The 16,852-nt window shown below is 36.3% G+C and overlaps 1 protein-coding gene across 1 annotated transcript in view; it reads right to left on the reverse strand.

Moving 5' to 3' along the window:
- Positions 1-16,852, reverse strand: part of LOC131750663 (cation channel sperm-associated targeting subunit tau-like) — a 76,690-nt gene that overhangs the window by 34,250 nt on the left and 25,588 nt on the right. The window contains exons 5-7 of the mRNA XM_059053454.2: positions 6,788-6,907; positions 1,359-1,403; positions 362-430 (exon numbers count right to left, since the gene is read on the reverse strand). Coding sequence (XP_058909437.1) covers positions 362-430; positions 1,359-1,403; positions 6,788-6,907 — 234 coding nt within the window. The remainder of the gene's footprint in view (positions 1-361; positions 431-1,358; positions 1,404-6,787; positions 6,908-16,852) is intronic.

Raw genomic sequence — 16,852 nt, forward strand, 5'->3', positions numbered from 1 at the left:
AGGAATATATGTGATTAAAGTACAAAATATCTAAATAACATCAACAACTCCATTTTAATGATTATTTTTAGATATAAAAATCCACATTCATTTCTTGACTACTTAATTTTGTCTTCAATTACATAAGTGTATGTGTACACACACACAAAGTATTATAGTAAAGACATTTTGAATAAAATCTCATTATTTAAAAATGTATAAACAAACAATAGTAAAGTTTCATTTTTCTTTAGGCTAGAGAAAAATGGTGTTCTTTTAAAAATATTTTAAAGATTCTATCAAACTGGAAAGGATAGAGGCTCAGGAGGATGATTTAACTGAAGAGCTGCAGTAGAATTATTTTTAAAAGAGGGGAACTAACCTGATGTGAAAATCCATAACCAAAGTTTCCATAGGAGAACATAAATTCCACTTCTGCCCTGCAGATAAACTAAACATGTGCCAAATTTATTTTATTATTTGATCAGAAAGATGTTTTAATGGAGAGGTGATAACAAGTGATATTTTTACCTCACAAATCTATAAGTTAGAAAAACCAAAGCATGAATCTCTTGATTAAAAAAAAAAATTTACACAAGTAACTCCTATAGAAGAATCTATGGCATTCCTGAAATGTTAAAAACCTTACATTAAAGTTAAGGAATATTACATGATTAAAATGAAAAATATCAATTTATAATTGTTAATAGAATTATACAGAGATACATATGTATATATGTATTCATATCCATGTATATAATATTTTTAAGTATTTATTCTCACTTTTCCCATCTCCACTTTCATTTTCAGATAAAATTTTGATTTAGACAAGTGATTTCATCTTTCTGAACCAGAGCTGGCTCATATGTGAAATGAAGGAGGGTGTCAGAGGTTATGCCCTCAAATGTCCATCATTCTGTTTTTTATGTTTCCTATCCCCGATCTGGCTATGGGCAGCAGAAGCCTCTCTGAGTAGATGATCAATTAATCAAGATAATAATTTTTAAGTACTTAAAAAGGAATTCAAGTAAGAACTCTAAACAACTCTTTAGAAACTCCTTAAGGAGGAAAATAATATTTCCTCAATTCAGTATGTGAGGATCCTAAGGCTATGCAAAGAAGCAGCCAGAGGCGTTTTCCTCTCTTACCCAATGATTTCTAATTTTTGTGTTCACCATTTAGCAGTAAGATAGCAGCATTTTAAAAAACGGTGGAGATGAAGATTGTGAGCAAATATTATACCTTCTATTTAATATATTTCCATTAGTTCAAACAGTGACTGGTAGCGTAACAAAAGAATAAAAACAATATCAGAATAAAGTTACATGAAATGTTAAGTGTGTGCACAAAGCTTTTGGAAGTTTCAGTAAAGTTCTTACTGTGTTTTTATTCAACATTCGGAGTTCTTCAGTAAAGCACCCTTTCTAGAAAAAGTAAAAAACAATAAAAATTCTTAAACATAGAATCACTGATGTAGTCTCTTGTATATTATCTAAATCATTTCATAAATTTTTAAAAATCAGGTAATGATGTTTAATGCACATATAAATTTAATAGCTAAAATACAAAAATAATGAATGTTTGGAAGAAAATAAAAATTCCAGGTTGTACCAGAAATAAATGTTAATATTTACATTTATGTTTTAAAGAAAAATGTTCCTGCTGCTTATACTTAGAGGAACTGCCAGGCCTGCACTCCTTTTGAGGGGTTAAACATGAATCTACATGATAGGCTGACTCATGACAGAACTGAGTGCTTCTCTCATCTCTTGGGGACTGTTGGGATCTTTTTAACCAGGGAAACATTTGGTATCCTTGGTTACCATCTCTGATCATCTCTGCTGTGCTATGAGTCGTCCCATCTAACCCAACATTCAATGGTTCTCTTTCTTTCCAGCATTTTCCACTGTGGCTCATGGAACCCCCATTCCATGGTTGACAAGCAACCTTAAATCTTTAACTGCTCCACTAAACATTTCCAGCTTTCTTTAGCTCAGACCTGCCTCACCACTAAGGATGCCACTTCCATTACAGACTCCTCAAGTGAAGGCCCACATATCTCAAGGTTAGGTGGTGGGGTAACATCCGCCATACTCTCTTCTATTGCTTCCAGATCTTATTATTTATTATCTTATTATACAGATAAAAAGTTTTCCTCTTTTAAGGCTCATGCTCTCTGGAATGTCTTTCAGACATTCTGGTAACTAATTCTCATTTAGTGAAAACTTTGGCACCTGGTCTACATGTCCTCTGCACCCCCAAAACATAGCAATCCACAAGAACCTATTTAACACCTGTCCTCTCAGTTCCTGGTGAGGCATTATAATGAGGAAAATAACAGGTGGTGGTACAATGACAGACATCACACAAAATTAGCATATCATATATATTCTTCATATAAAGTCACAAGATTTCTCAGAAAATTCATAAGTAATTGAAATTGATTCCCTTAATGATCCTGTCAACATGCTCTTTATAGATTCTTGCTTTTTAAAGATTCCCTTCTCCCGAAGTGGGGAGTGGGGAAACATCTTACTGTTCCAAGACTGCCTTTTTCTTCTCTTTTCTTTTAAAAATGGTGTCTCTGCTTTTGACGGAAAACTCAACCTACTGATTCATCTCCCTCATATGTAAGTAAACTTTTAGTCATACTTTTAACTATTGTAAATGTCTTTGAGTTATTTCTGAAGGTCCCACTGAGATCTACCCAATTGAGTCTTCATGGAGCCAATTAAGTGTTCATCCTGAATGTGCATCTAACTCATCCAAATCCACTGAGTTTTAGGCTTGCCTTCACCCAGCTCCACTGATGAGTTTCAATGTGTGACAATGAGCTACTTGGTTCCCTGTCCTGAATTTTATTCTGCTCCACCCAAAGCAAGCTACATGGCTAAACGCAGTAGTCGGGGTGGGGAGCACTGTAGACTACTCAAAGGTATAGATACCGGGAGGCATGATTCTTTAGGGGGCATTACTCTAACAATCTTCCACACCTTTGAATTTTCTATTGCCTTTCTCAAATAATTACAGTAGCTATCAATCTTTCTAATTGTTGAATTTATCACCTAGTCTTAGGCTCATCTGGTATGGATCATACAGCCAAACCAATGAAAACAATGGTACTGCAATTCATTCCAAAATTAACATTACATTCCTTTCTATAATCAATACAGAAATATTATAAAGTCCAATATACTTATATGACTTAATTGGACCCCAGACCTTAACAATTAGTTGATGTTTCTGGTTTCTCCCAGAGCCTCAAAGAAATCCAAAATGTATCAGAGATAGGAAGGAACAAGGGATTAATGATACAAGTTACAGACCAATTACTTTTTTTTTTTTTTGGCTGCATTGGGTCTTCATTGCTGCGTGTGGGCTTTCTCTAGTTGCAGTGAGTGGGGGCTACTCTTAGTTGCGGTGAGTGGGCTTCTCATTGCAGTGGCTCCTCTTGTTGCAGAGCACGGGCTCTAGGCGCATGGGCTTCAGTAGTTGTGGCACGCGGGCTCAGTAGCTGTGGCGCATGGGCTTAGCTGCTCTGTGGCATGTGGGATCTTCCCGGACCAGGGCTCTAATCCCCTGCATTGGCAGGTGGATTCTTAACCACTGTGCTACCAAGGTAGCCCCAATTACTTTTTGTTTATAAAGTTATGCAAAATCTATTATGTGATTTATTTAATTCAATTCAGCATTTTGTCCTCCAAAATCAGGCCAATTATATTCAGAAAGCAATTGATACCAATTGGTAATCATAAACAATACACGTGAACTTTCCAAGTATACAAGTGAGATAATTGTTGTACAATCAGATGGCCCTCCCATGCTTCCAAACATGATCTGTAGTTTGGGTCTTATCATCAGGTCTTTCCAACTCAGCCAAGCACTAGATTTGACCAATCTGCATGAGGATTTCTACCATGGCTAGCAGTTCTATAATCAAGTGGTCTATAATCTATCCCTGTATGTGACCCAAATAGCAAATGATACAGCTCAAGCTTTAGAGACCGAAGAGATAAGCATAAATTTGTTGACTAGATCATAAATTGTAAAAGGCCTTTTAATTTATGAAGGCAGTCAAAGGGTACAAACTTCTAGTTACAAGATAAATAAGTACTAGAGATGTAGTGTACAACATGATAAAAACAATCAACACCGTGGCATGTTATACATGAAAGTTATTAAGGGAGTAAATCCTAAGAATTCTGCTCATAATAAAAAAAATGTTTTCTCTATTTCTTTAGTGTTTTGTCTATATGAGATGATGGATATTCATTAGACTTATTGTGGTAATCATTTCTTCAGGTATGTAAGGCAAATCATTATGCTGAATACCTTAAACTTGTACAGTGCGGCATGTAAATTACATCTCAATAAAACCAGAAGAAAAAAAAGGCCCTCCTAAAAAGATGTTCAACATTATTAGCTGTTAGGGAACTGCAAATTAATACCACATTAACACTACACAGTCATCAGAATGGCTAAAATAAAGAATAGTGACACTACCAAATGCTGATGAGGATGATGAGAAACTGGATCATTCATACATTTCTGGTGGGAATGTACAATGGCACAGCCACTACAGAAAACAGTTTGGCAGCTTCTTTAAAAACAGTACACACAAACCATCTTATAACCCAGAAATTTATCTGAGAAGCGAACACTATGTTCACGCAAAAACCTGTGAATATAGTAACTTATTCATAGCCACCAAAAACTGGAAACAGCCCAGATGTCCTCCAATGGGCGAATATTTAAACAAATTGTGGTACATTCACACCATGAAGTACTACTCAACAACAGAAAGGAACGAACTATGGATACATGCAGTAACCTGTATGATTCTCCAGAGAATCATGCTAAGTGAAAACACGCCAATCCTAAAAGGTTACATAATGTATGATTCCATTTATATAACACCCTTGAACTGAGAAAATTACAGAAATGAAGAACAGACTGGTGGTAATCAATTTTTAAGGAAGGGTAAGGGCAGGAAGGAAGTGGGTGTAGCGATAAAAGGGCAACATAAGGGATCCTTGTATAGATGGAAACGTTCTGTATTTTGGTTGTGATAACTACCATAGTTTTGAGAGATGTTACCATCAGGGGGAAAATGAGTACATAGGATCATGCTGTATTATTTCTTTCAGCTGCATGTGAATCTATAATTATCTCAAAATAAAAGTTTAAAAAAAGGTCACTTGGCTATTTAAGGTGGGCCAAACTCATCCATGGGACTTATTCTCTCATTAGGCCTAGTTTGAATAGGGCTGGATACAAACTAAATGCAAAACATTTGTCTCATAGTTCTTATCTTCCTCTATTGTCTGATGTCCAGATGCTTAAATGTTATTATAAAACTATCAGCCCAAGCCAACATCAAGCCAATAAAAGTGCATCAAAAAAAAAAAAAGACCAAAGTCCTCATGGTAAACTTTGTACTTCTGGGATCTGAGTTTTGACCAAAAGGGGGTAACTGAGAAATTCTAATAAGGAAAATGATGTAATATTTAATTAAGGTAGAAGTGCCTGTAGAAGAATTCTGACAGATAATACACAGAGGCAGCATACCACAGCTAAAATCATAAGGCTTTGGGGCGAAATCCATAAATAACCAAAATTTCTTTCTCTGATAACTCTGACCAGTAAATAACATGGTCTCTTTGCCTACGATGTAGCAATTCATCATAGAGACTCATAGAGGGCAATTCATCATAATGTAGAGACTTTCTGCAGATACGCACTGGAAGATATATTCAAAATAATTCACTGCAGCAATGTGCACAATAGTAAAAAACTAAAAACAATCAAAATATCCATTAAAAAATTATAGATAAATAAACTGGGGAATACTCTCACATGGAACGTATGCAGCAGTGAAAAAATGAGTACTAGCTAATGAAATTAAGTGTATTAATCTTAGAAACATAATATTTTAGAAACACAAAAGATACTATTTTTGTAACTTACATTAAGTAGTAAAACTATGAAAAGAGCAAAAGAATATTAAATACAAAGTTCAGAAGAATCATTATCTTTTCTTGGAGGAAAGGGCAGACGGCAGTAGACAGCAAGAGAGAAGGAACCACAGAATCTGTGTATAAACTCTGCCTAAAACTTTGGCTGACTCCTAAATGACACATGCACAGGGCAGACTGCAAGCAGCCCAGCTAAAGATAAAAGAACTGAAGTGAAACTTGTGCTGACAATTAAGAGAGTTTGTGCTTTGGGTCTTGTTTAGAAATATCTCAGAAAACAAAATGAAACAAACAAACAAGCATGCTTAGTCTTTTAGGTTGTATCATTGCTCTTCCAGAAAATAAATTTTTAAAAACATAGAGAACAAAGGTATGGATACCAAGGGGAAAACGGGTGGGGGGATGGGATGAGTTGGGAGATCGGGAGTGACATATATACACTATTGATACTATGTATAAAATAGATAACTGGTGAGAGCCTACTGTATAGCACAGGGAACTACTCAGTGCTCTGTGGTAAACTAAATGGGAGGGAAGTACAAAAAAGAAGGGATATATGTATACGTATTGCTGATTCACTTTGCTGTACAGTAGAAGCTAACACAATATTGTAAGGCAATTATACTGCAATAAAAATTTTAAAAAACCATTACGCTGTTACAAACTAACTTTTTTTTTGAGCCAGAGGAAGATATTGTTTACTAAGCACATGAGTTTACTAAGCACGTAACACAGATAATAAGCAAAAGGAGTCCATCAGGTACAGATAAATCTTAACAACAAACACCAACTGGACAATGTGATACCTAGGTGAAAAAAATTTTGATACATACCTGAATTACTTCATAAAGATGTACCTGAACACTCCCTAATAAGAGAAGAAATTTTGCACTCTCATGTTGCATTAGTTCTAAGTAAATATTATTCTTCTCATCATGTTGACGTCGAGGAACCTTGATACAAATTACATATGAAAAGAAGCATTAATTTTTCAGTCTGAGTTTCAGACATAATTTCTGAACAAATACATCCATAAAACACACTTTTTGAAACACCCATTTTTTGGAAACACCCATTGCCTATACACTCTCTTCTTAACTCTACTCAAAAGTTTAGCCTAAAACTACATTATCAAAGGTAGTCCAGTAACCAATATCCAACCCAAATAATCTAGGTAATCCAAACATTTAATACCAAAAGACATCCAACATGCTTTTCTTTTTTCTTTTACTTTTTGATAAAGTGTATATCATTGTGTCAGCTTGAAACTCTCTTCCAGCCTTGAGATTTGTAACACAATACCATTATTATAAGACCCTTAAAGTTCATAAACTCTTTTGCTAATTTGAAATAAATCTCATGCCTCCCCACCCTAATATTCTAGGTGCCTTTAAAAACATTTTAATTGATATTATTGACATATCACATTATATTACTTTTAGCTGTACAACATAATGATTTGATATTTGTATAAATTATAAAATGATTATCACTGTAAGTTTAGGTAATATCCATCATCACACAGTTACAATTATTTTCTTGTGATGAGAACTTTTAAGATCTACTCTCTTAGCAACTTTCAAATACATAATAATACATTATTGTTAACTACAGTCACCATGCTGTACATTAGATCTCAAGGACTTATTTATCTATTTATCTTATAACTGGAAGTCTGCACATTTTGACCACCTTCATCCATTTCACCCACCCCCAAACCCCACCTCTGGCAACCACCAATCTATTTGTTCTCTTTAACTATGAGTTCATTTTTTTCCTTCTTTTTTTTTTTTTTTGGCTGCACCACATGGCTTGCAGGATCTTAGTTCCCTGACCACAGATTGAACCTGTGTCCTCAGCAGTGAAAGCATGGAGTCCTAACCCCTGGACTGCCAGGGAATTCCCTCATTTAATTTTTTTAGATTGTACATATAAATGATCATACCATATTTATCTTTCTCTGTCTGACTTATTTCAACCACGCTGTCGCAAATGGCAGGGTTTTTTCTTTTTTACAGCTGAATAAGATTTCATTGTGTATATATACCATATTTTTCTAATCCATTCACTGCGGTTGGACACTTAGGTTGTTTCCACATCTTGGCTATTGTAAATGCTGTTATGAACATGAGGGTGCAGATACCTTTTTGAGACCGTGATTTCATTTTCTTTGGATAAAAACCCAGAGGAGGAATTGCTAGATCATCTGGTAGTTCTAGTTTTAATTTTTTGAGGAGCCTCCATATTTTTTTCCACAGTGGCTGCAAAAATTTACATTCCTACGAACAGTGCACAAGTGTTCCCCCTTCTCCACACCCTCACCAACATTTTACCAGGTGTGGGGTGATATCTCACTGTGGTTTTGATTTGCATTTCTCTGATGATTACTGATGTTAAGTACCTTTTCATGGACCTGTTAGCCATTTGTACGTTTTCTTTGGAAGAATGTCTATTCAGATCCTCTACCTATTTTTTAATTGGATTGTTTGGGGGTTTTTTTCCTACTGAGTTGTAGTACTTTATATATTTTGGACATTAACCTCATCAGATATATGATTTGCAAATATTTTACTGCATTCTGTAGGTTGCATTTTCATTTTGTTGATGGTTTCCTCAGCCATACAAAAGCTTTTTAGTTTAATGTAGTCCCACTTGTTTATTTTTGCTTTTGTTGCCTTTGCTTTTGGGGTCAAATCCAAAAAAAATCATTGCTAAGACCAATGTCAAGGAATTACCTACTATGTTTTCTTCAAGGAATTTTATGGTTTCAGGTCTTATGTTCAACTTTTTAATCTATTTTGAGTTTCTTTTTATGTATGGTATAAGACAGTGGTCCAGTTTCATTCTTTCGCCTGTGGCTGTCCAGTTTCCCCAACACCATTTACTGAAGAAACTGCCCTTTCCCCATTGTATATTCTTGGCTCCCTTATCATAAATTAATTGACCACATATATGTGGGTTTATTTTTGGGCTCTCTATTCTGTTCCTTTGAGCTACATGTTTCTTTTTATGCCAATAGCATATTGATTACTACAGTTTTGTAATATAGTTGGAAATCAGGAAGTGTGATGCCTCTAGCTTTAATCTTTCTCAAGATTGCTTTCATTATTGGGGTCTTTTGTGGTTACAACAAAATTTAGGATTGTTTTCCTATTTCTGTAAAAAGTGCCACTGTAATTTTGATAGAAATTGCATTGCTTTAGGTAGTATGAACATTTTTTTTCTTTTTTTTTTTCTTTTTTTTTTTTTGCGGTACACGGGCCTCTCACTGTTGTGGCCTCTCCCGCTGCGGAGCACAGCCTCCAGATGCACAGGCTCAGCGGCCATGGCTCACGGGCCTAGCCGCCCCGCAACATGTGGGATCTTCTCAGATCACGGCACGAACCCGTGTCCCCTGCATCGGCAGGCGGACTCTCAACCACTGCGCCACCAGGGAAGCCCTAGTATGCACATTTTAACAGCATTAATTCTTCCAATCCATAAGCATGGAATACCTATCCATTTGTGTCTTCTTCAAATTATTTTATCAATATCTTATAGTTGGATCACTGAAGAAATCAAAGAAGAAATTTAAAAATACCTGGAGGCAAATGAAAAACTGGACAGCTACATGTAAAAGAATTAAATTAGAACACTCCCTAACACCATACACGAACATAAACTCCAAATGGATTAAAGACATAAATGTAAGACCAGACACTATAAAAGTCTTAAAGGAAAAACACTCTGACATATACCACAGCAAGAACTTTTTTGACCCACCTCCTAGAGAAATGAAAATAAAAACAAAAATAAACAAATGGGACTTAAACATAAAAGCTTTTGCACAGCAAAGGAAACCATAAACAAGACAAAAAGACAACCCTCAGAATGGGAGAAAATATTTGCAAATGAAACAACAGACAAAGGATTAATCTCCAAAATATACAAACAGCTCATGGAGCTCAATAACAAAAAAGACAAAAAAATCCAGTTAAAAAATGGGCGGGGGCTTCCCTAGTGGCGCAGTGGTTGGGAGTCCGCCTGCCGATGCAGGGGACGCAGGTTCGTGACCCGGTCCGGGAGGATCCCACGTGCCGCGGAGCGGCTGGGCCCGTGAGCCATGGCTGCTGAGCCTGTGCGTCCGGAGCCTGTGCTCTGCAACGGGGGAGGCCACAACAGTGAGAGGCCCGCGTACCGCAAAAAAAAAAAAAAAAAAAAAAAAATGGACGGAAGACCTAAACAGACATTTCACCAAGGAAGACATACAGATGGCCAAGAGCCACATGAAAAGATGCTCAACGTCACTAATTATTAGAGAAATGCAAATCAAAACTACAATGAGGTATCACCTCAAACCAGTCACAATGGCCATCATCAAAACGTCTACAGACAATAAATGCTGGAGAGGGTGTGGAGAAAAGGGAACCCTCTTGCACTGCTGGTGGGAATGTAAATCGGTACAGACATTATGGAGAACAGTATGGAGGTTCCTTAAAAAACTAAAAATAGAGCTACAATATGATCCAGCAATCCCACTCCTGGGCATATAACCAGAGAAAAACAAATATTCGAAAGGATACATGCATGCCAATGTTCACTGCAGTGCTGTTTACAATAGCCAAGACATGGAAGCAACCTAAATGTCCATCGATGAAGGAATGGATAAAGAAGATGTAGTACATATATACAATGGAATATTACTCAGCCATTAAAAAGACTGAAATAATGCCATTTGTGGCAACATAGATGGACCTGGATATTATAATACTAAATGAAATGAGAAAGACAAATATCGTATGATATCCCTTATATGTGAAATCTAAAAATATATATACAAATGAACTTATTTACAAAACAGAAACAGACTCAGAGACTTAGAGAACGAAATTATGGTTACCACAGGGGAACGGTGTGGAGGGAGGGATAGACTGGGAGTTTGGGACTGACATGTACAGACTGCTATATTTAAAAATAGATAACCAGCAAGGACCTACTGTATAGCACAGGGAGTACTGCTCAATATTCTGTAATAAGGACCTCCCTGGTGGCGCAGTGGTTAAGAATCCAATGTAGGGGACACAGGTTTGTTCCCTGATCCAGGGAGATCCCACAGAGACACTAAGGCTATGTGCCACAACTACTGAGCCTGTGCTCTAGAGCCTGTGAGCCACAACTACAGAGCCCGCATGCCACAACTACTGAAGCCCATGTGCCTAGAGCCTATGCTCCACAACAAGAGAAGCCACCACGGTGAGAAACCCATGCACCACAAAGAAGAGTAGCCCCCACTTGCCGGCAACTAGAGAAAGCCCGTGTGCAGCAACGAGGACCCAACACAGCCAAAAATTAATTAATTAAAAATATTCTGTAATAACCTAAATGGGAAAAGAATTTGAAAAATATATACATGTATATGTATAACTAAATCACTTTGCTGTAAATCTGAAACTAACACAACATTGTTAATCAACTATAGTCCAATATATAATTTTAAAAATTTAAATGTATATATGTAAAAAAAAAAAAAAACCAGTCTAGTCTTTTGGAGAACATTTCTAAAATAGTCTTTTTATTTATTTTCTTCTTTTTAATAGTCTTTTATTTTTACCCATATATTTACCATTACCAGTGTTCTTCATTCCTTCTTGTGAATCTGGACTTCCATTTGGGATCAACATTCCTTTGATGTTTATTAAAATGATATAAACCCTCAGCTTTTGTCTTTCACAGTCTTTTAGGAGAATATTTTCATTGGATTTAGAAATCTAGGTTGACCTTATTTTTACCACTTGAAAGACGACATTCCCTTGACACCTGACCTCCACTTCTTTAAAATTTTTATTTATTTATTTATTTAATTTATTTGGTTGTGTCAGGTCTTAGTTGAGATATGCAGGATCTTCGTTGCGGCACGTGGGATCTTTTGTTGTGGTACGCGGGCTCTTTGTTGCAGCACACGGGCTCTAGTGCACGTGGGCTCAGTAGTTGTGGCACACAGACTTAGCTGCCCTGTGGCACATGTGATCTTAGTCACCCAACCTGGGATCGAACCCGGGTCCCCTGCATTGGAAGGCAGATTCTTAACCACTGGACCACCACGGTAGTCCCTGATCTCCACTGTTTTTGATGGGAAGTATGCTGTTATTCTTACTGTTGTTCACTTAAATGTCATGTGTTTTTTCCCTCCGGCTACCTTTAAGAATTTCTTTTTATTTTTCTTTTTAGCAGTTTGACTATGATGTATTTTGGTGTGATCATCTTTGTACTTATTCTGCTTGAGGTTCACTGAGTTTCTTGAATCTATAGATTGATGTCTTTCATTGACTTTGGAAAATGCTTAGCAGAGAAAATTCTAAAATATTAAATACTCTAAATACTTCCTCTTCTTTCCTTCTGGCATGTAATTACACATCTATAAATTGAGTGATATTGCCCACTGGTCTCTTCCATTTTTCAATCTTTTTTCTCTCTGAGCCTCAATTTGAATGATTTCTATTGACTTGTCTTTCAGTTAACATATTCTTCTATTCTGTTCAGAATGCTGTGAAACATTTCAAATGAATTTTTCATGTCAATATTATATTTTTCATATCTAGAATCTCCATTTGGTTGTTTTTAGTTTCCATTCTCTTCAAAATTCCCATTGTGATCATCCATTTTGTCCTCCTTTTCCACTTTGACACATTTATGATAGTTATAACATTCCAGTCTGCAGATTCAAACATTTGGGTCACCCGTGGGTTTACCCCTATTGTCCGTTTTTATTTCCCCATGAATAGCAATTTTTTATTATATGATAGGCATTGTGAAGGATATGTAATAGAGACTCTGGTTTTTTATATCTTCCTCTAAGAACTACTGAGTTCTTTTCTGGAAGGCAATCAACTACTGGAAGATCATCTTGATTCTATGAAAAAGTTTGAGGATAGGTCTGTTTCAGTTTTTGTCCTTAGTCTTAGTAGGTTTAACCCTACTCTTAGGACATTATCCTTATTCCTAAGACCTGGCCTTTCTAGGATCTCAAGTGAATGCTGAGAATGTGAAACAAGGTCTCTCCACTTTAGCTGCATCAGACGCCAATGACTCTGAATTTGTGACTTCTGAAATCTCTATTCAGCTCTCAGCTCTCTAGCACTTGTTCTCTGTAATTTCTCCTACAAACTCCCCTTGCACATGCACACTTTAGGATCCAGCCAAGAACCTGAGTGGAAAACCTACACAGATTTCTAGGGCTCCTTATCTGCTGCTCCCTCCTCTCTAGTACCCTGCTTTACAAATTCCAGCCACCTTAGTAGCCCAAAACTCATGTGTTTCCTCTGCTCAGCCTCTGCTTCCTCCACCCAGAAAGACTGTTACTTTCTGCTTGGGTTTCACTTCTCTGTGCCAGATTTGCTGCCAGACAGAAAGCTATTGTAAACGTCGAGCTCACTTCTTGCGCTTCCTTTCTCTTAAGGACTGCAGCCCTCCAAATTCCCATTGTCAAATACCAAAAATAGTTGCTTCATATATTTTACTAGTTTTAGGGTTGTTTAGAAGAGAAGAGTAAATCTAATATCAGCTGCTCCAGCATGGCCAGAACAGAAATCCTCTACTATTCATTCTTTGATATGAGTTTTGTTTTAACATCACTTACCCAACAACTTTCAAGAACAATTAAACTAGGCTAAATCTACTTGTTATTCCTTTTTATTTTTTGGTTTGTATGTTTTTATTTTTAACCTAGATCTACTTTGTAAGCTTTAGCAAATTAAAGTCCTAGAGTATATACAGTATAATTTTATTTTATCCTAGTTAGGTAGTACATAGTTTAAAAATCAAACAGTTTTACAATGGCTAAATCAAAGAAATGTTTTTTCTCCCACTAGTATTAACCACTTTTCCCCTATATTTTATGATGTTTCAACATCTTGAAAAGCTTGCTGGCCAGGGAGAGAATAGTTTCCCTCCCCAGGCTAGCCAGATCCTAGAGATAGCAAAGGGCTTGGCTTGATAGTAGCACATCTTTCATAGGCTAACTAACAAATCTCAAGTCTATAGCCCTAACCACCTCCTTATCTCTCACATGGAACCAATATTTCCCCTGCCCTAAATCATCCCAGGGCCAGGTACCAGGCAACTAGAGACTATACTACAGCCCAAAGCCTGCTGGAATTATTCAGATGAGTCAATTCTAAACTGTTGAATTCCCCCTGCACTACCTTTCTCAAGGAAACCCCAATAAAGGCTTTGGCTTGGGCTCTCCCCTTGCTTCTGTCTTCTGCCTCCTGACCACCCTGAAACTTCCCCTGGGGCCTTGTGTGGTGTGGTGTGGTGTGTCCCTTTTTCTCAAGAAACATAAATAATAAATTCTTCTTTCAATGGCATTACCCTCTCTATGTCGTCATTCAGTCATACCTCCATAAATTCAATCCCAGGTATAATTTAGTACACTACCCAACCCACTACCTAATTTTCACTCTTCAGAAGTCACCTTTCAACCTTTTTAAGGTATTTCTCTGGTTTTTGGCATAAAATCATGTTACTAATTACTTTTTTTTCTTTTTAGTTTTTAGATACTTTTTTTTTTTTTTTTTTTTTTTTTTTTTAGCGGTACGTGGGCCTCTCACTGTTGTGGCCTCTCCCGTTGCAGAGCACAGGCTCCGGAAAAGCACAGGCCCAGCGGCCATGGGTCATGGGCCCAGCCACTCTGTGGCATGTGGGATCCTCCCAGACCGGGGCACAAACCCATATCCCCTGCATCCGCAGGTGGGCTCTCAACCACTGCGCCACCAGGGAAGCCCCCCTATCTATATTTTTAACTGAAGTATAGTTGATGCATAATATTATATAAAGTACAGGTGTACAATATAGTGATTCACAGTTTTTAAAGGTTATACTCCATTTATAATTATAAAATATTTTTTATATTCCCCATGTTGTACAATATATCCCTGTAGCTTGTTTTATACTTAATAGTTTGTACCTCTTAATTCCCCATCCCTATTTTGCCCCTCCCCTTTCCCTCTCCCCACTGGTAACCACTAGTTGGTTCTCTGTATCTATGAGTCTTCTTCTTTTTTGTCATATTCACTAGTTTGTTGTATTTTTTAGATCTCACATATAAGTGATATCATACAGTATTTGTCTATCCTGACTTATTTCACTTAGCATAATGCCCTCCAAGTCCATCCATGTTGCTGCAAATGGTAAAATTTCATTCTTTTTTATGGCTGAGCAGTATTCCATTGTGTGTATGTACATGTATATATGTATGTATGTATATATATCTACTTTATCCATTCATCTGTTGATGGACATTTAGGTTGCTTCCATATCTTGGCTACTGTAAATAATGCTACCATGAACATTGAAGTCATGTATATATTATCTACTGACTGCTTATTGTGGAAGAAAAATATTCACTCTCAACATCCTCCTCCCACAATTTTCACGTTTCTTTTCCCCTCAGTCCTCCAATATATTATATAACATTTTTTTGTTAGAATAATACTTAGTGTTTATATTATTATGTATATGTAACTATTTTTCAGGGTTTAATACTATACTTACAACAATCATATTTCTTGCCCTGTATCATTTTTTAATTTCCCTGGAGTTAATATGTATCTTGCTTTTTTTATGTTTCTTTGCTTGCCTGTACAATTTTCTATGTAAATATTACTAGATCATTCCCAAACTTTCCATTAGAGTTCCACTAAAACTCTCCTCTTATTATACTCAAACTAATAGCTCCTATTAAAATAAATATAGGAAAAATATTTTGATTATGCCAAAAATCACCCTATTAATTTATATTGTCTTCCAGTATTAATTTCAAGTTTTATTTAAATGGACATATATAGACACAAAATTATTGAAAACTTGGCAATGACATCTAGGAAAATTACTGGCAAACTAAAAGAAATAATATGGATTGCCTCTAGCAAAACAATGCTTTTTTTAAAAACTATGTTTAAAGAACTGTCTTCAATACTCAACAGTTAAGCAAAATGAAGTCTGAAAAAATATATATATACGTATATATGGTATAGAGGAAATGTTTTACAATTTCACTAAAATTCAACTAATGTAATAAAACTATCAGGAAACAACTGGACTAATCAAGGAATCCTACAGCTAAATGAAATAGTGTCACTCATTTTAAAGACAACTCTGAGATACATTTTAGATTCTAAGAAGCTTAACTGTAAACATAAGCAAACTCAGCATAGCAAGCTCTGGTGTGAGAGGTGGTTTAATGAAGCCAGTCTGAAGCCAGACTGACCGCATTCTCAGCTCCACCAATTACTAGTTCTATGACCTTAAGAAAGTTCTTTAAACCTTACAGTATCTGTTTCCTCATCTGCAAAATAAAGATGACAATAAGAGTATATATATATATTTTGAAGGGTTATAAAGACTAAATAAGCTAATCCATGCGAAAGTAATGAGAGAGTCTATATAAGAAGAAAGGAGAGAGGGAAAGGAGAAGGAGATGAAAAAAATAAGGTGTTCTATGCACTGAACGTTTGTGTCCCATCAAAATTCATATGTTGAAGCCTAAATCTTCAATGTGATGGTATTTGTAGGTGGTGTGTTTGGGAGGTCACTAGGTCATGAGAATGGAGCCCTCATGAATCTGATTACTGTCCTTATAAGGAACTTCTCACCTTCCAGAAAGGTGAGAAATAAAGGTTTGTTGTTTAAGCCACCCAGTCTATGGTAATTTGTTACAGTAGCCCATGCTGACTAAGGCAGGTGTAAGAGGACAAATGGGGGGGGAAGACTACGACAGAGAAAAATGCATCCATGTGTGATAAACACTCAGAATCACCGACAGCAAGATCTCAGAGAACACCATGATTATGTATTCCACAGTAAACTGTAAAAACATCAATATAGCCTATAATACAGAAATAAAATACTGTAAATTATCA

The sequence above is a fragment of the Kogia breviceps genome, chromosome 2 (genome assembly GCF_026419965.1).
Source record: "Kogia breviceps isolate mKogBre1 chromosome 2, mKogBre1 haplotype 1, whole genome shotgun sequence".
NCBI lineage: Eukaryota > Metazoa > Chordata > Mammalia > Artiodactyla > Physeteridae > Kogia > Kogia breviceps.